This window comes from Oncorhynchus tshawytscha, linkage group LG15 (genome assembly GCF_018296145.1).
Source record: "Oncorhynchus tshawytscha isolate Ot180627B linkage group LG15, Otsh_v2.0, whole genome shotgun sequence".
Classification (NCBI taxonomy): Eukaryota; Metazoa; Chordata; class Actinopteri; order Salmoniformes; family Salmonidae; genus Oncorhynchus; species Oncorhynchus tshawytscha.
In genome coordinates, this window is record NC_056443.1 from 11973617 (window position 1) to 11996121 (window position 22505).

Here is a 22505-nt window from a genome sequence, read left to right on the forward strand (position 1 = left end):
CATCTGTATGCGTCAGTGTGAGCAGGACTCGTTTGTGTTACAGTTGATTGCATAAGGAAGTGAGGAAGGACACTGGAGTTAATGTGGCTTAGCTTCCTGTGAAGGAAGTGTCTTTTCAGATAGCGATCAAGAAGAGTGTGTGTGAGTGCGTGTGTGTGTGTGTGTGAAGGAAGTGTATCTGCGGATAGAGATCCAGCAGGAACCTGAGGTGACTGGTCATTGCTGACTCATACACGTGCTATGCAGAAGCTAGATGTTAGTATAATAGTGAAACTTAGAACATGGCCCAAAGAGCTGTTGTCTATTTCACTAATGAGACAAAGACCAACTCTGACTCACATATCAGTGCCAGGATCAAGGGACGGACACACACACACGCGGACCCTGTGGTTGCCCCACTGTTGTTGAGCCAGAGTGTTTACATGGAACAGACCACAGCGCTCCTGTAGTGTGTATTTACAGTACCAATCATAGCAGTCTTATATACTCCCGTGCTGATGGACAGGTGTGGGAGTGTGATAGACAGATATATGATGTGTGGTTACACTGTTACAGCTTGCCCTGTTTTGATCCTGACTGTTCTGTTGCTCATATCCCCCACTAGGGATGGATGATGGGTGGGGTGTGGTGGGGTGGGGTGTGGTGTGTGTGTGTCTAACAGGCCTAATGATAGCGCTTGTATGCTTGTATGACAGTGATTTACTGGTTTTGTGGTCCGGAGCGGGGTACTGAAATGGTGTGTGTGTGTGTGTTCCTCTGAAAGGGTTAAACTAAGTGACTCACACTGTGCCTGTCCTGTCTCGCACACAGAGACATCTAAAGTCATCAAGGGAAGCTGTAGTGTGTGTGTGCGTGTGTGTGCGTGTGTGTGTGTGTGTGTGCGTGTGTGTGTCAGCATTATGTCAAAAGCAATTTCTTTATTTGGGAAACTATCCCAAGGCCAGGGCAATAGAACCAGAACACTTGCCAAAAATATTGTTATTTTGAATGCTCCTACACGAATATGAGTAATATTCCTACTGAGTTATAAAACAGTAAGAGGGTGGCTTTGATTTACCCTCTAGGGCCTGCTTCCAAACAATTATAAAACACACACACATTGATATTTGATCAAATATCTCCACCTAGTCTGGGTTGGATGAGGTAGCTGTGTAGTGATGCCAGGCAGCAGATCGAGTATCTGTAGTTGGACTTAGGAACAGAAGTAACACAGAGGGTTTGGCTGCTTCACTACTTGTTGACAAGCTGTGTAGGAAGTAGAAACCATAGACGTTATATCATGGGTATGGACAGCACGGAAATCATAGATATCATATCACTTTTAGAGCAGCAATGGACACCATAGGCATATCCGTGGTACTGTAGAGGCGCAGGAAGAGAAATATGACGAGACAGTCGATAATTCAGGATTTCCCAGACGCATTCTGTGGGTTTGGACATAAACTCAGCCCCCCAAAAAACGTCCCTTTTTCAGGACCCTGTCTTTCAGAGGTAATTCGTAAAAATCCAAATAACTTCACAGATCTTCATTGTAAAGGTTTTAAACACTGTTTCCCATGCTTGTTCAATGAACCATAAACAATTCATGAACATGCACCTGTGGAATGGTCGTTAAGACACTAACAGCTTACAGACGGTAGGCAATTAAGGTCACAGTTATGAAAACGTAGGACACTAAAGAGACCTTTCTACTGACTCTGAAAAACACTAAAATAAAGATGCCCAGGTTCCCTGCTCATCTGCGTGAACGTGCCTTAGGCATGCTGCAAGGAGGCATGAGGATTGCAGATGTGGCCAGGGCAATAAATTGCAATGTCCGTATTGAGAGATGCCTAAGACAGCGCTACAGGGAGATACAACGGACAGCTGATCATCCTCACAGTGGCAGACCACGTGTAACAGCACCTGCACAGGATCGGTACATTCCAACATCACACCTGCGGGACAGGTACAGGATGGCAACAACAACTGCCAGAGTTACACTACAATCTCTCCATCAGTGCTCAGACTGTCAGCAATATGCTGAGAGAAGCTGGACTGAGGGCTTGTAGGCCTGTTGTAAGGCAGGTCCACACCAGACATCACTGGCAAAAACGTTGCCTATGGGCACAAACCCACCGTTGCTGGACCAGACAGGACTGGCAAAAAGTGCTCTTCACTGACGAGTCGCGGTTTTGTCTCACCAGGGGTGATGGGTCAAATTTGTGTTTATCGTCGAAGGAATGAGCGTTACACGAGGCCTGTACTCTGGACCAGGATCGATTTGGAGGTGGAGGGTCCGGTGTGTCACAGCATCATCGGCCTGAGCTTGCTGTCATTGCAGGAAATCTCAATGCTGTGCGTTACAGGGAAGACATCCTCCTCCCTCATGTGGTACCCTTCTTGCTGGCTCATCCTGACATGATCCTCCAGCATGACAATGCCACCAGCCATATTGCTCGTTCTCTGCATGATTTCCTGCAAGACAGGAATGTTAGTGTTCTGCCATGGCCAGTGAAGAGCCCGGATCTCAATCCCATTGAGCACGTCTGGGACCTGTTGGATCGGAGGGTGAGGGCTAGGGCCATTCCTCCCAGAAATGTCCGGGAACTTGCAGGTGCCTTGGTGGAAGAGTGGGGTAACATCTCACAGCAAGAACTGGCAAGAACTGGCATGCAGTCCATGAGGAGGAGATGCACTGCAGTACTTAATGCAGCTGGTGGCCACACCAGATACTGACTGTTACTTTTGATTTTGAACGCCCCCTTTGTTCAGGGACATTATTCCATTTCTGTTAGTCACATGTCTGGAACTTGTTCAGTTTATGTCTCAGTTGTTGAATATTGTTATGTTCAGGCAAATATTTACGCATGTTAAGTTAGCTGAAAATAAACTCAGTTGACAGTGAGAGGACGTTTCTTTTTTTTCTGAGTTTATGATGTGGTTTAGTTGCACATCCATCTGTGAGTGTTTTTAGGTTAGTGTGAAGGTTTCGTGTGAGCTGGTGGTTTTCCTCTGCTCTCCACTCTCTTCTGAACTGTATCTCGAAGGAATCCAACTCCAGACTATCTCTGATGTTGTTCTTTATGCCTCATGGTACATCTTTTGTCTCTTTCCAGGCACTGCAAATGAGCAATGTATCGTGTGAAAAGAAAGTTGGAGAGACACAGATGGTTCAGGAGTTAGTCCCCATGCATCTTCTGAGAGTGTGTGTGTGTGTGTGTGTGTGTGTGTGTGTGTGTGTGTGTGTGTGTGTGTGTGTGTGTGTGTGTGTGTGTGTGTGTGTGTGTGTGTGTGTGTGTGTGTGTGTGTGTGTGTGTGTGTGTGTGTACTCTGTGCCTCAGTAGAAATATGTGCCCTGCGGAGAGGAGGGAGATCGAGAGAGCTTAGCGCTTCAGTTGTCTCTTAGGGAACAGCCTAGTGCTATGCTGACAGACATACAACTGTTATACTGACTGACTGAATGGCTGACTGACTGACTACAGCATGTCTGTTTGGCTGCAGGGCTAGTGGGTGCTCTGGAGTGTGATGTGTTATACTGAATGACTGACTACAGCATGTCTGATGTGTTATACTGTGGGCATGTTTGTCAAAGAAGGATTAGTGTCCTGTATGGTACAAGGTTTTTGACAGTAATGATGTCTTATAGCTGAATTAGACATGGTGAGGTGGATTAGCTACTGTAATTATTCTCCCTGGAAGAATACAAAAATACAAGATGCAATCTGTAAGTCTGACATACTTAGCATTAATGATGGGGGGGGATGAATACAGTTACATATCGAGATATTGTTTTTGACGATATTGTATCGATACTTTGACTCCAGGTAAAAATACAAATGTTTTTGTTTTGTTTGCTGGCTAGCCCTAGTCGCCAGTCGCCAAAACGCTGGTATTTTTCATCCTATAGCTTGTTCTCCATCTTCTTTTTAAACAGTGAGCTAAGATGCTTTCAGCACTTTTAGTTCCATGACTAATCAGAACTCCTTTTCTCATGTTCTCTTGTGTCTCTCTGTAGCAGACATACAGTGAATAATATATTTGGAACATCAAATCACAATACAATCGCAGTATCGAATCGCAATACATATAGAAATTGAGAATCACAATACATATTGTATCGGCATCTAAGTATCATGATAATATCTTATTGTGAGGTCCCTGGCAATTCCCAGCCCTACTTAGCATGTGATGTGTATAACACGTGATTTGCCTTAATAGCAGTGATTATTGAATAGATTATGCAATTCTGATTTTGTATTATTCTCCTCCTCTAGTGATGCCGTCCCCGCAGCACTTTGACGGCCAGGCCCTGGTGTCGTGGAGTGACCTCGACGTCACCATCGCTGTGCCCTGGTACATGGGCCTGATGTTCCGGACGAGGCAAGGCACTGGCACACTGATGCGGGCTAACGCTGGAGACTCTACTATCAATTTACTGGTGAGTTATTGTACACACACAATAACAACAACAGCGCAAGAAGGTAAGTTGTGTTATATGGTTGATTGAAGTTCAGTAGACTACCTGTGTGTAGTAATTGTCTTTCTATCTCTCTCTTTTTCTCTCCCCACCCTCCCCTCAGATAAGTGATCAGTACGTGAGGTTTGAGGTGTTTCTGGGATCTGAGCGGGTAGCGGTGCTGGGCTTCCCTCAAGTCCGGGTGAACGATGGGGAGTGGCACCATGTCCTTGTGGAGCTGAAGAGCGTCAAAGACGGCAAGGACATCAAATACATGGCCCTGGTGTCACTGGACTACGGGCTGTACGAGGTACTGAGACATACACATACAGACACAGATACAAACACACACACGCAGCAAATCTTACACTCTGTGTGTGTCTGCGTGTCTCCAGAGGTCTGTGGAGATAGGCAACGAGCTGCCAGGTCTGAGGCTGAGGGCTCTGTATCTGGGAGGATTACCAGGAGAGGGGAACCACGTCCACGATGGCTTCACCGGATGCATACAGGTACGTTTTAACAGTAAACCACGTCTGGATGACATTATTCTCCACAACATCATGTTCTGTAGCCCACTGTATGTATATACCTACCTGTCTTTATCTAATACCTAGGGGCTGTGGGCAGAGCGTGCGATGAGAGTGTGTACCTGCGATTCTCTGGGACCTAATGGAGAGGGCATGTTTTCTTTCCCACAGGGTGCACGCATGGGTGAGACATCCACCAACGTGGTCAACGTGAACATGCTGCAGGGCTTTAAGATTCGTGTAGAGGACGGCTGTGACCTGGCTGACCCCTGTGACTCTAACATCTGCCCTGAGAACAGCCACTGCAGCGACGACTGGACCACACACACCTGCGTCTGTGACCCAGGTAACACACACCCATGCGCACGTAAGGGGGCACACACACACACACACCTGCGTCTGCGACCCAGGTTACACACATGCTGTCAGCACACACGGTGTACACACACACACCTGTGTCTGCATCTCGTCACACCATTCACTTGTTCTGAAAAATGTTCACCATAGGAATGCTGTTTTGTAGTCTCCAGCTTTGACTGAGTTTTCGTTCCATTATATAACTGTGTATAGTTCTGCAATGTTGTTGAAGACCTGCTGACCAGATGTCTCTCTCTTCTCTCTGTGACCTGTGTCCTTTCCCAGGGTACTTTGGGAGGGAGTGCGTTGACGCGTGTCACCTCAACCCCTGCGAGCACGTGTCCACCTGCGTCCGCAAGCCTAGCTCCTCCCATGGCTACACCTGCGAGTGTGGACAGAACTACTACGGACAGTACTGCGAAAACAAGTAAGACCTGGCCGCTTTGTGCAAGTGCCTGTGTAAGTGTGTGCACGTGTGGGTATGTGTGTGCCCTGGTTTGGCTCCACAGTGCAGGGGAAACACACATTCACATGCCTCCAAAATCAACGCAACATCTGATTGTTTTCATGTTAGCCTAATCAACCTCTGCTCCCTTACCTTCCTCTCTGTCTTTCACAAATATGCACCTCACCGTTCATCTGACTGGCAACAGGCTCTACTTTTACTGGCCTTAACTCAAAACAGTCCTTCTCCGGCACCTGACGTAAGCCTGCTGGTAATGAACCCTAGCTGTGGCTTTTCCCAGACCTGTGCTCTCTGGGGGATTTTTATTCTTCCAAAACTGGTCCCAGATCTGCCTTTGATCAGAGCAGGAATCTGGCGTGAGTGTCAGAGGCAGGAGCCAGAGGGTTAGATGAAACCACTGTGTGTTGTTCTAGACATTAACTGGGTCTTGTAACAAGTGTCTATGTGTGTAGTTGTGTATGGTTTAAATGCAAACGGGGTCTGTAGTGGGTGTTTGTGTGAGTGTATGTGTGTTTTTGGCCATATATATATAACGGTAAGCCAAGCCTCAGGCCAGCTTTGGTTATATTAGGTTATGCCCATAACTGGCTCCTGTAGGACTGTAGTTATGTAACAGTAGCTAGAAACATACTCCTGACTATTCCTCTGGGTGGTAGATTGCATGTCAATTCTTTACCCACTGACCTTTGACCCATATGTCACACATCATTTCCTGTCTAAGGCAGGCTGTGGGACCACCTCATGCTTCAGTGCTCCTCCATAGGTGTTTGGTCTCCACCTGCACTGATACTCTGCTACTGACTACCCTGCCCCTATCATAACCCACTATCTTACCCCTCCATCAGCTCAGAGACATGAAAGTGTTGGAGAAAGAGTGTTTGACTCACTCACTGTGTTGTGTCTCTCCAAGGGATAGAACATTTATGCTAGATTCATGATGCAGTTGAATGCATGTTTGTTGTTAAGTGATACCGTTATATAGCAGGTATGTGATGTAAGGATAAATGCAGTCTCCTTTTTTCTGGTACTTTTTTTCCCTGCCATTTTATTTCCATTCATTATGTGCTGAAGGCAACTAAATGTGTTGTTATTGTGTGATGTGTCAAGGGTTGAGAAGCCGTGTCCTCGGGGCTGGTGGGGGAACCCCATGTGTGGCCCTTGCAGCTGTGACATCAGCAAAGGATTCAACCCTGACTGTAACAAGACCAGTGGAGAGTGTCGGTGCAAGGTAAGAAGATAATCACAGGTACTCTTCTCACAGGCTATGCCTTTTGAATCAAACTATCTTTCCTCTTGAAGCCCCCCAATTGTAAGCTATGACAAACCTAGTAGGAATTGGCCACAACTCACCAATAGGTCCCAAATCAACCAACCATTCTTAAACAATGGGCTGGTAGATAACATTGCGTGTTGTAGGCTTTAGTAAACTAACCCTGTCTTCTCTCTCCCCAGGATAACTACTACCGGCCCAAGGATGAGGACACCTGTTACCCCTGTGAGTGCTTCCCTCTAGGGGCCCACTCCCGTACTTGTGACACACACACCGGACAGTGCCCCTGTAAGGCCGGGGTCATTGGGCAACAGTGTAACCGCTGTGACAACCCCTTCGCCGAGGTCACCGCCACCGGTTGCGAAGGTATGTGGAAGGAAATGATGCACGTGCAAATGTTTGTTACTCTTAAATGTGACCTTGAGAGCCTGTGAGGGCATTCTGTCTTTTTGAATACTTTGAAAATTGCATCCTTTCTTCTGTCCGTCCCTTCCGTGATGTAATCAGTGATCTCACTCAATTTGGATTCATGAAAGCAAGGATTCCTCTTATGCAGACATGTCAGATCAGTTATAACACCAAGGACTGGAGGAAGGAAGGATTCATCTTCAGAGTATTTGAACAGAACCTCTGCCTCCCTATAGTCTGGTTACAAGGCCTTCCCTCTTTTAGATCCCACTCTAGCTTCAGTAAAGAACCACAGTCCCCATACCGTATCTGTCACCTAAGTGCTTCAACCCAACCTTGTGGCTTACTCTATAAAAGGTCTTCAAAGAGTTAAAATCATGGTCACTTTTTAGGATATAAGCACTTGGGTGTGTATACAGTACAGCACATGATCAGACTGCATTACTTAGAAAGCCATAACAACACACATACAAGTCTTAACCAGGTTTTGTTTAGGATTAGGCTATGAAATTAGAAATCAGGTGAATAATTTATTAACATTGTGTAACCACTCTGTAGGATTATTGATATAATTGCTGGCCTGTTTGGCTGTTTTGAAAGACTCGTAAGAGTCGTTAGCAGTCGTGTTTCTTGGGCGTGTTAGATATGTGAAATACAGCCCAAGGCAGCCCTTGACGCTCAAGGCAGAAGTTGTTCCTAACCATCTAGGATCAGATTACACAAGCCTCACTACCAACCAGAACCATTAAGGGATCTCAACACATCTGACCCTGTGTCAGTGGTTAGGGATTATAGGGACCACTTCTAACCATGTGCCATCTGTCCCCTCTCATCTCTCAGTGGTGTACGAGGGCTGTCCCAAGGCCTTCGATCAAGGGATCTGGTGGCCTAAGACCAAGTTTGGCCGTCCTGCAGCCATGAACTGTCCCAAAGGATCTATCGGTGAGTTCCTCTGCACTCAACACAGCTCTTAGCATAGCAGGTACAGTCACAATAATAGAAAGCCCAATTCATACGGATATCAAATTCTTCAAAGGATTTTATTCACAATAAAGATTGTATGGGTGGAGAATGGAGGTTATGTACTGTGGAATCCCTTAGTTCAAGGCCTTCTGCTGTCCCTAACACCTCTCTATTGTCGAGGGAACTCATTAACGCAGCACACTAACGAGGCCATCTCATTGGTCTGTCAGGGCCTTTTGAGATTTGTCTTTGGCCAATGGTGTTAAAGAAACTCTGTCTCTGGAGGGCAGCAGCCGGAGACAGAGACAAACACAAGGTATTGTGTAGAAGACTTGGCAACGTCTGCTTGGAGACACATTCATAATACTGCAGAACCGTGTGTGTGTGTGTGTGTTCCGCGCGTGCGCACGCTTCGGTTAGGTCTCCTGCTCCACATAGAGCCTTAGCAGTAGAGACAATATGGGCAGGGCCAAGACGTAACATCACTGACCTGCTCCCATTAAACCACAGTAACCTCCCTAGTTACCCCCTTAGTTACTCTTGTCACCACGGAAACCCGTTGTTGCCCCGCAGGACTCTCTTGGGCTGTTTTAATTGGGTGACTCGCCTTGGCTCACATCAACCAACTGTCAGTTCTAACCGTAAAGTCTTTTCTCTGTTTAATGATTGTTTGGAATTAATGGTAATGACGTTGGCATTTAGATTGTGCTTTTAACTAATTTATTATATGAAGTAACTCCCCATTTTCACCCATGTGTAGAGAGCCACCTGGTGCTAGGAAGAGACCGGTTGAACTCTTTCACACGCCAATATTCCTTTTTGTTTTTTCTATTCTTACTGTGACTATAGCTATCAATGAACTTGTTTCTTTTCGAACTGTAGGAACTGCTATCCGCCACTGCAATGATGAAAAGGGCTGGCTGCCTCCTGAACTCTTCAACTGTACCACAGTCTCCTTCTCCCAGCTCATGAAGATGGTGGGTGTGCTCCTCTTATCCAGTCCAAGTTCACTCATACAGAGACCTATTTTAACTACAGATCTGCATATGCAGAGCTCTTTCTTAACTTGCAAATCTCCCACTGAAAGATTATACACAATTTGGAGTCACTTATGCGAATCTAGAGTTCAGTGGTGAAAGTAAGCCGGTACGCATCCCAGCAAAATAAATTGTGGGGTTACGCCATATTGGTCAAAAGTCAGCCTATCACAAGTAACACCCTTATTTAACATTACTGAGTGTCAGCCACATGGAAAATGTGCAAATTGCTCCAAATTGCATTGTGGTTCAACGATAGCACTTACATTTTTGCCAAAGCGGAGATGAATGGTCAAGATGTGCGAGGACAAGGCACAAATTAGTGACTGAGACCGAGCAGTGCAGATGAGTGGCTGAGATCAAAGCACGCGTTAATAACAGTGGACATCCATTCGGGCTACAAGTGTAGGCCTAATGACAATCGCAGAATGTCAGTACATTACAAGTGGGTGTTTTATAACAGATGTCTCTTTCCATTCATCAAATTGTGGGTCCACAGTGCACTGTTGGGGTTTGGATGCTGGAATTATTTTGTGAGTGGATGAACGTGCGTGGGTAGCCTACAGGTGTGTATTTTTTTACGTGATCGTTTGACAATCAGATGAAAACATCATGACTGGTTGTGTTTATGCCACATTAAAAGGCACAGACGGCGTGTCCATAAGGCTAGGGGAAGCTAAGCTTTCCCTAAAGTAAATTGAATTAAATTGCCAATTAAAAAATCCTATTTAGCTTACTTCTGTCTATACATAAATAAATAAAATCTTTCAAAATGTGCTACTACACCAGAAAGCATGATTTGGCCACAGAGGATGATTAGCTTCTTTTTGTTGTTGTTGCAGTGGATTGTTTTAAATCACATGGCCCACACTGGCAAGGGCCCGCAATTAGGCAGCGCACTCGGCGAATACCAAATAGATAGAATGTTGAGTTGTGACTGTCAGTGAAAAGCAGAAAGACGCAGCCAGGCATATCGTAATATTTAAAAATACAATCGTGGACAGCCTGTTTGGAAAGCAAATGGCTATTGCTGTACAGAGATGACAATGAAAAGACTCCAATCTGTCTTTTAGTTATCAAAATTCTCAACTTAATTGAGCGAATAGTAGCCTTATCTTATTGGCACTAGCGGAGAACATCGGCCACGTCTCCGGTGAGTGTGCATATTCACTGTCTTTATCATTGCGTCAATGCCACTTTTGTTGGTTTTTGGACAATCCTTTCCTCCTCCAGGTTAGATGGACGTCATGTTGCATTTGTGTCTCCCCCTTTTCATAGGCCGATTGTATGGATCCGACAACGTTGTTTTTATCGAGCTGTTTGTCAATGGCAGCAAAGTAGGCTTCCCTGTCATTTTTGTCCTATTAAAACAGTTTCTGTTAACATCTCCAGTCTTATGAAGTGTAGTACAATTGCATGATATGTGTTTATAAAAGGCCAACAAGAAATACATGTGATAGGCCTATAGCTTGTAGCCGAGGCCTACTCTACGCCGCTAACGTGCTGCGCTGAACAGTCTTTTTTTTGCAACCAGTGATTGAGTTATATTATAAGCCTAAATTATGACTATCCAATCTAATCATCACATTAGGAAAAGTAGCTCGTCTTACATAAGTCTGGAAATGCGAGAATGCATGGAATATTTTATGACAAAAGTGCATGTTTATGGTGGAAATGTGCTTCCTCAAACTTGAAGCCCACGCGCTGCCTGTTAAAATGTATTGCATGTTAAAAGTGATATGACAAATCTTGACTTAGGCTACTAGGCCCACAGAGATCATGTATGAAACGAATAGGTGCGTGTGCTTGGGTGTCGCGTATCGGTAAGAAATTCAATCTACTTTCACCCCTGGTTAGGATTCATCTATTAGTACCAACCTACCACAGACAGTCCATATAGTTGTAACTGTCTCCAGTATCTGTCTGTATTCTTGACCTCCTTCTCTTCCCCTTCGTCCCTCCAGAATGAGGAGATGCATCGTAACGAGTCCCGGATGGATGGCGAGCGCTCCAAAGCGATCGTCCGCCTGCTCCACAACGCCACCAACCACACGGACAGTTACTACGGCAACGATGTGAAGACAGCGTTTCAGCTGCTGACCAGGGTCCTCCAGTACGAGAGTCAGCAGACAGGCTTCGATCTCACCGCCACGAGGGACGCAGAGTTCAACGAGGTCAGAGTTTGTTGTTTTTGAAATCTTTGAATACAACATTGCAAGTATGCTGATTGCAAACAGTCTAACTGCAATGTATTTTTTTTATTATTTATAAAGATTCGTTTTTGTATGCACAGTATTTCTCTCAGGGACCATGTGCTAGTTGTCTGTTGTGTCAGACAGCAGGGCATTAGGTGCATTACCAGTGCATTATTCAGGAGTAGCCTACTGGGTGGGCTCAGTTACACTGGGAAGACTGGAGGAATACTGCCCTCCACTGGCTCTCTCCCAGTTCCACTGACAGGGGAAGCTGATCTGGCCAATGTGAACACAGGTTGGATTTTATTTAGATGACTCATGTCCTGGAGGCAGCTCTGCAGAGTGGTTACTAGCTGGCACAACCACAAAGTCCTATCATTTGATTTTAAACATATCATTAACCACACTGCTGACTCTAATGCCTAACCCTAACCTTAAATTAAGCCGTTTTTTTAACGATATAGACAATTTTGACTTTGCAGCTGGCCTATCTAGCGGAAACGGCTCAGTTCTCGTTGCGGGTAAAGATTCATAACAATAAACGTCAACCTGCAACACTAATCTACAAAAATCTGAGCTATTTTATATCTCCACATTTTATTATGGCATTTCTCTTTAGGTTGTGAATGTTTTAGGTCACCTATCTTATATAGGCCTATGTGAGCAGGTAACGTCTGCTACTCCAGGACTTAAAAGGAATTAGGCAGGAGTGACAGAGTTTGAGCTGTGCCCATATTCAAAGCGACTTACTGTCAGACCATCCTGCTATTGTTAAACCCTTCAGAACCTGGTGAGAGCGGGCAGTGCCATCCTAGACCCTGGCACCAGAGACCACTGGGAGCAGATCCAGCGCTCTGAGGGGGGAACCCCCCACCTGCTGCGCCACTTTGAGGATTACACCAACACCCTGGCACGGAACATGAGGAAGACCTACCTCATACCATTCACCATCGTCACTGACAATATGAGTGAGTGAAGACACATTTACAGACCAATGAAGAGAGGATTTCAGAGAGTCTAGGAGCAGATTCCTAACTCCCTAACACAGAATTTGAACAAATCGTCCATTGATAATTCGGCTCTGGGTAAACTGCAGTCAAGTTTTACTTCCATTCAGTGCAATTATAAAATGTCACCTTTATTTGATAATGAGCTGGTCTTGATGTGTAGTTCTTTCTCTCTCCTTAGTCATTGTCGTTGATTACCTGGACACGTCTGTCCCTGGGCAGGCCTCATTCCCTCGCTTCCATGAGATCCAGGAATACTACCCCAAAGACCTCACGTCCTCTGTCCATTTCCCACAGTTCAACACTAGGCCCCAGGAGGTCCCCAACAAAGGTACAGTCGTCTGCTCACACTACCGCTGGATATGGAGTACTGCACAAACTCGTACAAACTCGTTTGGGCTGTAATCCATCACAACCTTTCGGATTTGTGGGTGACCTACCAATTTAACAGATCCATTGCCTGTAGTCAAGCTTGATATCACGTGTATGTATGATTTTATGTGTGTGTGTATGTATGATATCATGTGTGTGTGTGTATGTATGATATCATGTGTGTGTATGTATGATATCATGTGTGTGTGTGTGTGTGTGTGTATGATATCATGTGTGTGTATGTATGATATCGTGTGTGTGTGTGTGTATGATATCATGTGTGTGTGGGTATGTATGATATCATGTGTGTGTGTATGTATGATATCATGTGTGTGTGTATGTATGATATCATGTGTGTGTGTATGTATGTGTGTGTGTATGTATGATATCATGTGTGTGTATGTATGATATCATGTGTGTGTGTGTGTGTGTGTATGTGTATGATATCATGTGTGTGTATGTATGATATCATGTGTGTGTGTGTATGTATGATATCATGTGTGTGTGGGTATGTATGATATATGTATGATATCATGTGTGGGTATGTATGATATCATGTGTGTGTATGTATGATATCATGTGTGTGTGTGTATGTATGATATCATGTGTGTGTGTATGTATGATATCATGTGTGTGTGTGTATGTATGATATCATGTGTATGTGTGTATGATATCATGTGTGTGTATGATATCATGTGTGTGTGTGTATGATATTGTGTGTGTGTATGATATCATGTGTGTGTGTGTGTATGTATGATATGTGTGTGTGTGTGTGATATGTATGATATCATGTGTGTGTGTATGTATGATATCATGTGTGTGTGTGTGTGTATGATATCATGTGTGTGTGTGTGTGTGTATGATATCATGTGTGTGTGTGTGTGTGTGTGTGTATGATATCATGTGTGTGGTATGATATCATGATAGCATGTGTGTGTGTGTGATATATGTATGATATCATGTGTGTGTGTGTGTATGTATGATATCATGTGTGTGTGTGTGTATGTATGATATCATGTGTGTGTGTGCATGTATGTGTGTGTGTGTGTGTATGATATGGTGTGTGTGTGTATGTATGATATCATGTGTGTGTGTATGTATGATATCATGTGTGTGTGTGTGTGTGATATCATGTGTGTGTGTGTGTATGATATCATGTGTGTGTGTGTATGTATGATATCATGTGTGTGTGTATGTATGATATCATGTGTGTGTGTGTGTATGATATCGTGTGTGTATATGTATGATATCATGTGTGTGTGTGTATGATATCATGTATGATATCATGTGTGTGTGTGTATGATATCATGATATCATGTGTGTGTGTGTATGTATGATATCATGTGTGTGTGTATGTATGATATCATGTGTGTGTGTGTATGTATGATATCATGGTGTATGTATGATATCATGTGTGTGTGTGTGTGTATGTATGATATCATGTGTGTGTGTATGTATGATATCATGTGTGTGTGTGTGTATGTATGTATGATATCATGTGTGTGTGTGTATGTATGATATCATGTGTGTGTGTGTATGATATCATGTGTGTGTGTGTATGATATCATGTGTGTGTGTATGTATGATATCATGTGTGTGTGTGTGTGTGTATGATATCATGTGTGTGTGTGTGTATGATATGATATCATGTGTGTGTGTGTATGATATCATGTGTGTGTGTATAATATCATGTGTGTATGTATGATATCATGTGTGTGTGTATAATACCATGTGTGTATGTATGTGTGTGTGTGTGTGTGTGTGTGTATGAAATCATGTGTGTATGATATCATGTATGTGTGTATGATATCATGTGTGTATGTATGATATTATGTGTGTATGTATGATATCATGTGTGTGTGTGTGTGTGTGCCTCGTCACAGTCCCCGGTGTTCCGTTTTTTTAATCTGTATTTTTACTGCTTGCATGAGTTAGTACTGTGCCTCCCATAGTCTGTTCTGGGGATTGTGAAGAGACCTCTTGTGGCGTGTCTTGTGGGGTATGCATGGGTGTCTGAGCTGTGTGCTAGTAGTTTAAACAGACAGCTCGGTGCATTCAACATGTCAACACTTCTTACAAAAACAAGTAGTGATGACGTCAATCTCTCCTCTACTTTGAGCCTCTTTACAGAATTCAAAATGACAATGCTTGTCTTTCATAATTTGGTCAGCTATACATAGATGTGTAGGTTCAGAAATAGTTGTTGGCATGTCATGCCTACATTTGCTAATCATACCAATGAAAAAAACATTAAAGTAGTTGGCAATATTAGTGGGTTTTGTGATGAATGAGCCAGCTGATTCAGTGAATGATGGAGCCGAGTTCGCCTTTTTGTCCAAAATTTCATTTAAGGTGCTCCAAAGCTTTTTACTATTATACTTTATATTATTTATCTTTGTTTTAATGCATCAGTGGGTCACAATCTACTATGTAGCAAGGTCTTTAATAGGTGTTCCAACTCTCTCTCTTACTCTCTCTCTAGTAGTCGAACCCAGCCCCAGCCCCGAGCCCTCTAAGACCGACGCTCCTGAAGAGTATCAAACCCTATCCAATAAGAGACGCCGCCATGTTGAGCCCGCCGCCCCCCTGCCTGTTGCCGTGGTGATAGTGTTCAGGTCGTTGGGTCAGCTCCTCCCTGAGAGATACGACCCGGACCGTAGGAGCCTCAGGTAACCAAGGGCAACACTTTACTACATTTTACCACACTTCAATACTTCAGTCTTTCATAAAATCTGACATAACCAGACACTGCCTTTATCAATTTCCATGTAGCTAATCTAGCCATCATAATAAAGACATAACGTATGTCATAAATTACTCACGAGTGGCAACAGATATGGCAACTGCGTTGGCACAAACCATTGTTTACTTTAGGTGCGATTATTGCCCTGGCATACTGTGGGTGTTTGTCTCACATATCATTGCCATGCTGTCTGAATCTTTCACAGTATACATTTAGACCACTCAAAACTCTATACATGACTAAAACATATCATTACAAATGAAACATACACATGTAAGGCGGAGTTAAATGTGGAACAGTTTGGTTGGTATGTCATAATATTTAGCGCTGTGTGTGTATATGATAGCTACTACACTGGTACTAGAAGGGCTCGTAAAGCACTATTTGGCCGGTCGCCAAGTGGCCACAAACAGCTGAGAATGTATCTTTTGGGAACTCCCTAAAAGGAGTGTCTGTGGTCATACGTGCGTAAACAGTACTTCAAAAGTTATCAAAATGAGGGTGCCCGTTCATGCTTGGTCATATGTATGTGTTGTGTGTGTGAGCAGGCTGCCCAACCGTCCAGTGATCAACACCCCCATAGTGAGCACGTTGGTGTACAGTGAGGGTTCGCCACTCCCTTCTCCCCTTGACCCCCCCATCACACTGGAGTACACACTACTGGAGACAGAGGAGAGGACCAAACCTGTGTGTGTGTTCTGGAATCACTCCATCGCGTGAGTACTACATACGCGCACACACACACACACACACACTCTTTACATGGTATTTATTATCTTTCCTCTGTGTGTGTGTGTGTGTGTGTGTGTGTGTGTGTGTGTGTGTGTGTGTGTGTGTGTGTGTGTGTGTGTGTGTAGGATTGGTGGTACGGGAGGTTGGTCGTCTAAGGGATGTGAGCTGCTGAACAGGAACAACACACACATCAGCTGTCAGTGTGACCACATGAGCAGCTTCGCTGTGCTCATGGACATCTCCAAGAGAGAGGTAGGCTCATAGAGATACACTGTACATAACTCTAAATGTTGTTGTCATTATATTGCTATGGGCAGGGGGGGGTAGTTAATGTCCTCTCACTCTTTGTTGCTACCGAGTTTGATTACGATCTTTATTTGAGCTAGTTCTATAACAATGTAATACACGTCTCTCCCTCCTTTCTCTTCCCCTCCCCTCTCCCCAGCATGGTGACGTGTTACCCCTAAAAATTGTGACCTACACCACAGTGTCAGCCTCCCTGGTAGCCCTGCTCCTCACCTTCATCCTGCTGGCTCTACTCAGGAAGCTACGCTCTAACCTCCACAGCATCCACAGGAACCTGGTGGCCGCACTCTTCTTCTCCGAGCTCGTCTTCCTCATCGGCATCAACCAGACTGACAACCCGGTGAGAAACAATTAACCTATGACCCCTGACCTCTTACTCTGACTTCTATGACCCTAGCCCCGATGAATCGACCAGGCTGACAACCTGGTGAGGTAAACGGAACTAAGGAAGCCTAATTGTGACCTCTAACCGTGACCCTGACCTCTAATCTCTGACCGATCAACCAGACTGAAAACTAAGGAACCCTGACCTCTAAACTCCTGAAAATGACATTGACCATGCTTTAGCAGGGGTGGTTTGGAACGTTTAGTATTTGTGACTATCTAGATATGATTCTTAAGCTTAAGTGCCCCTGTTCTCTCTGCTTAGAGCACAGGTGTGCTTTCCATTGTATTCACAGTTACATTTCATTCTTTAATTATCACTTCTGTGAATTATGTGGATTATGGAGTCGCCACATTTTGTTTACAAATTGAAGGGATCACCTGGGATAACACCCCAGGAATACAGCCCTGCAGCCATTTTCTCCCTGGCGTTATGGGAATTCATCGTTGTTGTTGGGCTGAGAAAAGAGTCAAACTCTACAACATCACTATGGAAAGTCTTAGTGTCTGTCTGCCTGCACGCGTTTCTCTTTTTGTCCAAAATCATGTTGCAATGTTTAAAAACACACTCACACCCCACGTTCATTATATGCACACACAAACACACCTCCCCAGTCCCTCCACATACACACCTCCCCTCCCCCCCCAGTCCCCCACATACACACCTCCCCAGTCCCCCACAAACACACCTCCCCAGTCCCCCACATACACACCTCCCCAGTCCCCCACATACACACCTCCCCAGTCCCCCCACATACAAACCTCCCCAGTACACACCTCCCCCCCCCACATACACACCTCCCCAGTCCCCCCCACATACACACCTCCCCAGTCCCTCCACATACACACCTCCCCAGTCCCTCCACATACACACCTCCCCAGTCCCTCCACATACACACCTCCCCAGTCCCCCACATACACACCTCCCCAGTCCCTCCACATACACACACCTCCCCAGTCCCTCCACATACACACCTCCCCAGTCCCCCACATACCACCTCCACATACACACCTCCCCAGTCCCTCCACATACACACCTCCCCAGTCCCTCCACATACACACCTCCCCAGTCCCCAGTCCCCCCCACATACATACACAGTCCCCCCCTACACACCTCCCCAGTCCCTCCACATACACACCTCCCCAGTCCCCCACATACACACCTCCCCAGTCCCCCCCACATACACACCTCCCCAGTCCCCCACAAACACACCTCCCCAGTCCCTCCACATACACACCTCCCCAGTCCCTCCACATACACACCTCCCCAGTCCCCCACATACACACACACCTCCCCAGTCCCCCCCACATACACACCTCCCCAGTCTGGTAAGTAGCCCCCCACAAACACACCTCCCCAGTCCCTGGATTATACATCCCACATACACACCTCCCAGTCCCCCCACATACACACCTCCCCAGTGCACACACACACACCCCCCCACATACAAACCTCCCCAGTCCCCCACATACAAACCTCCCCAGTCTCCCCTCCACATACAAACCTCCCCAGTCCCTCCACATACACACCTCCCCAGTCCCCCCACATACACACCTCCCCAGTCCCCTCCACATACACACCTCCCCTACACACCTCCCCAGTCCCCCACATACACACCTCCCCAGTCCCTCCACATACACACCTCTCCCCAGTCCCTCCACATACACACCTCCCCAGTCCCTCCACATACACACCTCCCCAGTCCCCCCACATACACACCTCCCCAGTCCCCCACATACACAGTCTTCTCCAACATATACAGTATTTGTCCTATTCCTGTAGTGAGGTGGATTTTAAGGTAGGATAAGGGATAAAGCAGGGATTTCTGTTTCAGGTTCACTCCAGTTAGCGGTTTCTGGTAAGTAGCTGCTATTTGTTTGCCTGTAGCCATTCAGGTAGTGGTGCTGACAGGAGCTTAGAGGGATCGGTCCTACCTGAGAGTTTGTCTTTGTCTGCTCGATTTTTTGTTGTTGTTTGGATTATACATCTGATGCTTCACTAATAGTGTTCGAGCTAAGGAATTTACTGTACTGGATGGGACTAACCATTTTTTTGTTGTCTAAAAATAGATTCCCTATTTAAGGCACTCTGAGATGCCGATACTGTGTATTCACATAGCATGTGATTCCTTTTACTTGTAAGTGCAGTATAAAGGTTTGCCTATAAGCAAGTAATCTAATAGTGTATTTTGACATATATGCAATTTACTCTGAAATGCACACACACACACACACACACACACACACACACACAGACACACTAATACGCCTGATGTCCCTCCAGGCCTGTGATAATAGAGACATGCTGTTACTGGTGCCTGACTGTTTGAGCCTCAGGGCAGTAGACCCTGTCACAGACAGACATACAGGTCTGAGTCTGTCTCCATAGACTGTTACTGTTCAAATTCAAATCAACTTCTTTGATATCATGAGCTTTACAGAAACCCAGCCTAAAACCTCAAAGAGCAAGCAATGCAGAGGCAAAAGCACAATGGCTAGGCAAAACTCCCTGGAAGGCAGGAACCTACAAAGAAACCTAGAGAGGAACCAGGCTCCGAGTGCTGGCCATTCCTCTTCTGGCTGTGCTGTTGCAGCAGTAGTAACGATTGACACTTACTCACTGACTCACCCTCTGTTTTTCTGAAGTTAGAAGCCTAGCCGTGTGTGTTTGTGTTTGTGTGTCAGTGCGCTGGAATGCTGTCACCAGTCACAGCCCTGAGCCGTCTTCTGTTAGATTGATGACCCTCAGCTCCGTGATCTAGCTCTAGTCCTCTCCCTCCCCTACCTGCTGGGGGATTCCCAAGAACACTGCATTCTTCCTGGGACAAGGCATGGGGGGAGATAAAGAAAAGTAGAGCGAGATGGAGGGAGGGAGAGAGAGAGACCCACTCAGGGCTATACAGAGTGTACAAAACATTGTGAGCACCTGCTCTTTCCATGACATAGACTGACCAGGTGAAAGCTATGATCCCTTTATTGATGTCACTCATTAGATCCACTTCAAATCAGTGTAGATCAAGAGGCGGAAACAGGTTAAAGAAGGACTTTTAATCCTTGAGACATGGATGGTGTATGTGTGCCGTTCAGAGAGTGAATGGGCAAGACGAACTCTATTAAGAAGGTGTTCTTGATGTTTTTGTACCCTCAGTGTAGTGTGTCCAGTGCTGAAGAATGGAACCTGGATTAGTGGTTCTCAATGTGATTGAAATGGATGTCCCTGGAGATCTCTGACCTTGTCCCTCCGCGACTCTCTGTCTGTAGTTTGTGTGTACGGTGATCGCCATCCTGCTCCACTACTTCTACATGTGTACGTTTGCCTGGATGTTTGTGGAGGGCCTCCACATCTACCGCATGCTGACGGAGGTCCGGAACATCAACCACGGTCACATGAGGTTCTACTACGCCATGGGCTGGGGCATACCTGCAATCATCACAGGTGAGCACACACACACACACACACTTACTTAAACTCAGTCACCCCAATCCCAGGTAAACAAATCTAGTCACATCTATGAGTCAGAAGCCATCTTGTCTGTATTCTGGCGTACTGCGACTCGTTGATCCCTGTGGGAAACCTGGAGGAGAAAGAGAGAGAGTGAGAGCAGTAGGAAAAGCCAGATAATATGAGGGAGAGCGCTGAGAGAGAGAGAGGGAGAGACATCCTGAAGTCTCTGTCCAGTAGTAGTCTCCAGTGCTAAATGTCTCCTCCTGTCTTGAAGACTTCCTCTAGTTGATTAGACCGGTGTCTGCTGATGCCAGTCGGCCCATAATGCTATATCACTTTCCACCCTGGCACACGCACAAAGCCTGGGGAGAGAATAAGACGCTAACCCAGCCCGGCTCCTCTCCTCTCTCGTGGATAATACCAGTAGATCTGCTTACACCGTTGTGCACTAGAGTGAGGTGTTTTATGAAGCCTCTGTGTGTATCTATGGATTTGAATGAAGGAAGAAAGCCTGTACACAGTATACACTGTTCCCACGTGGTTTGCTTGACCTGCAACATTATTTGTGGACGAACCATGCACAGGCGTTCTAGACTTTTCTCTGCTATTCTCTTCTCCCGTCAATAATAGCCCAATTCATCTACTTGCATAGTTCATTTTGTGGGGGTTTCTAATAGATGCCTCTGATTTATTTTTCTCTGCATTTGAATGAAGAAAGAATTCCTGCACAGTGCAAATGTATTATTGGCCCAGTACAGGTGATGCTCGTACTTTATAGCAGGCCTGTAGCTAACACAGTGTTGATGTGTTTCTCTGGTTCTCCCCTCCTCAGGTCTGGCAGTGGGTCTTGACCCTCAGGGCTATGGGAACCCAGACTTCTGCTGGCTCTCTGTCCACGACACCCTCATCTGGAGCTTCGCAGGACCCATCTCTGTAGTTGTCCTGGTGAGTGCCTGAGATAAATGGTGCCTTTTTTAAACCTGTAATAGTGATAGATTTTTACTTACTGGTTTTTACTTTACTTACACGGTTCTTTTCAATGTCACGTTCTTCCTTTTCTTTCTTTGCTCGTTCTTCTCTCCTTGTTCTTCTCTCCTTGTTCTTCTCTCCTTGTTCTTCTCTCCTCGTTCTTCTCTCCTTGTTCTTCTCTCCTTGTTCTTCTCTCCTTGTTCTTCTCTCCTTGTTCTTCTCTCCTTGTTCTTCTCTCCTTGTTCTTCTCTCCTTGTTCTTCTCTCCTTGTTCTTCTTCCTTGTTCTTCTCTCCTTGTTCTTCTCTCCTTGTTCTTCTCTCCTTGTTCTTCTCTCCTTGTTCTTCTCTCCTTGTTCTTCTCTCCTTGTTCTTCTCTCCTTGTTCTTCTCTCTCTCTTGTTCTTCTCTCCTTGTTCTTCTCTCCTTGTTCTTCTCTCCTCGTTCTTCTCTCTCGTTCTCTCCTCGTTCTTCTCTCCTTGTTCTTCTCTCCTTGTTCTTCTCTCCTTGTTCTTCTCTCCTTGTTCTTCTCTCCTTGTTCTTCTCTCCTTGTTCTTCTCTCCTTGTTCTTCTCTCCTTGTTCTTCTCTCCTTGTTCTTCTCTCCTTGTTCTTCTCTCCTTGTTCTTCTCTCCTCGTTCTTCTCTCCTTGTTCTTCTCTCCTTGTTCTTCTCTCCTTGTTCTTCTCTCCTTGTTCTTCTCTCCTTGTTCCCCTTCCTTGTTCTTCTCTCCTTGTTCTTCTCTCCTTGCCCCTTCCGTTTCTTTTGTCCTTCCTTTCTCTCTCTCTCTCTCTCTCTCTCTCTCTCTCTCTCTCTCTCTCTCTCTCTCTCTCTCTCTCTAATTCCTTAGTGAATGTCATTCCTGAGCCCTCTCTCCCCCAGTGATTTGCAGT

General features: G+C 45.4%; 1 protein-coding gene across 6 annotated transcripts in view; it reads left to right on the plus strand.

The window, feature by feature from the left end:
• LOC112214422 (cadherin EGF LAG seven-pass G-type receptor 1) overlaps window positions 1–22505 on the plus strand; it is a 130613-nt gene that overhangs the window by 101835 nt on the left and 6273 nt on the right. For 5 of the 6 annotated variants that reach the window (XM_042298169.1, XM_042298167.1, XM_042298170.1 and 2 more), the window contains 18 exons: window positions 4257–4420; window positions 4563–4748; window positions 4834–4947; window positions 5137–5311; window positions 5608–5749; window positions 6896–7016; window positions 7241–7424; window positions 8307–8408; window positions 9312–9406; window positions 11431–11640; window positions 12446–12629; window positions 12850–12999; window positions 15523–15709; window positions 16332–16499; window positions 16641–16767; window positions 16961–17161; window positions 20467–20641; window positions 21483–21595. In XM_042298169.1, coding sequence (XP_042154103.1) covers window positions 4257–4420; window positions 4563–4748; window positions 4834–4947; window positions 5137–5311; window positions 5608–5749; window positions 6896–7016; window positions 7241–7424; window positions 8307–8408; window positions 9312–9406; window positions 11431–11640; window positions 12446–12629; window positions 12850–12999; window positions 15523–15709; window positions 16332–16499; window positions 16641–16767; window positions 16961–17161; window positions 20467–20641; window positions 21483–21595 — 2798 coding nt within the window. The remainder of the gene's footprint in view (window positions 1–4256; window positions 4421–4562; window positions 4749–4833; window positions 4948–5136; window positions 5312–5607; window positions 5750–6895; window positions 7017–7240; window positions 7425–8306; window positions 8409–9311; window positions 9407–11430; window positions 11641–12445; window positions 12630–12849; window positions 13000–15522; window positions 15710–16331; window positions 16500–16640; window positions 16768–16960; window positions 17162–20466; window positions 20642–21482; window positions 21596–22505) is intronic. The other variant, XM_042298168.1, reaches the window with a different exon arrangement.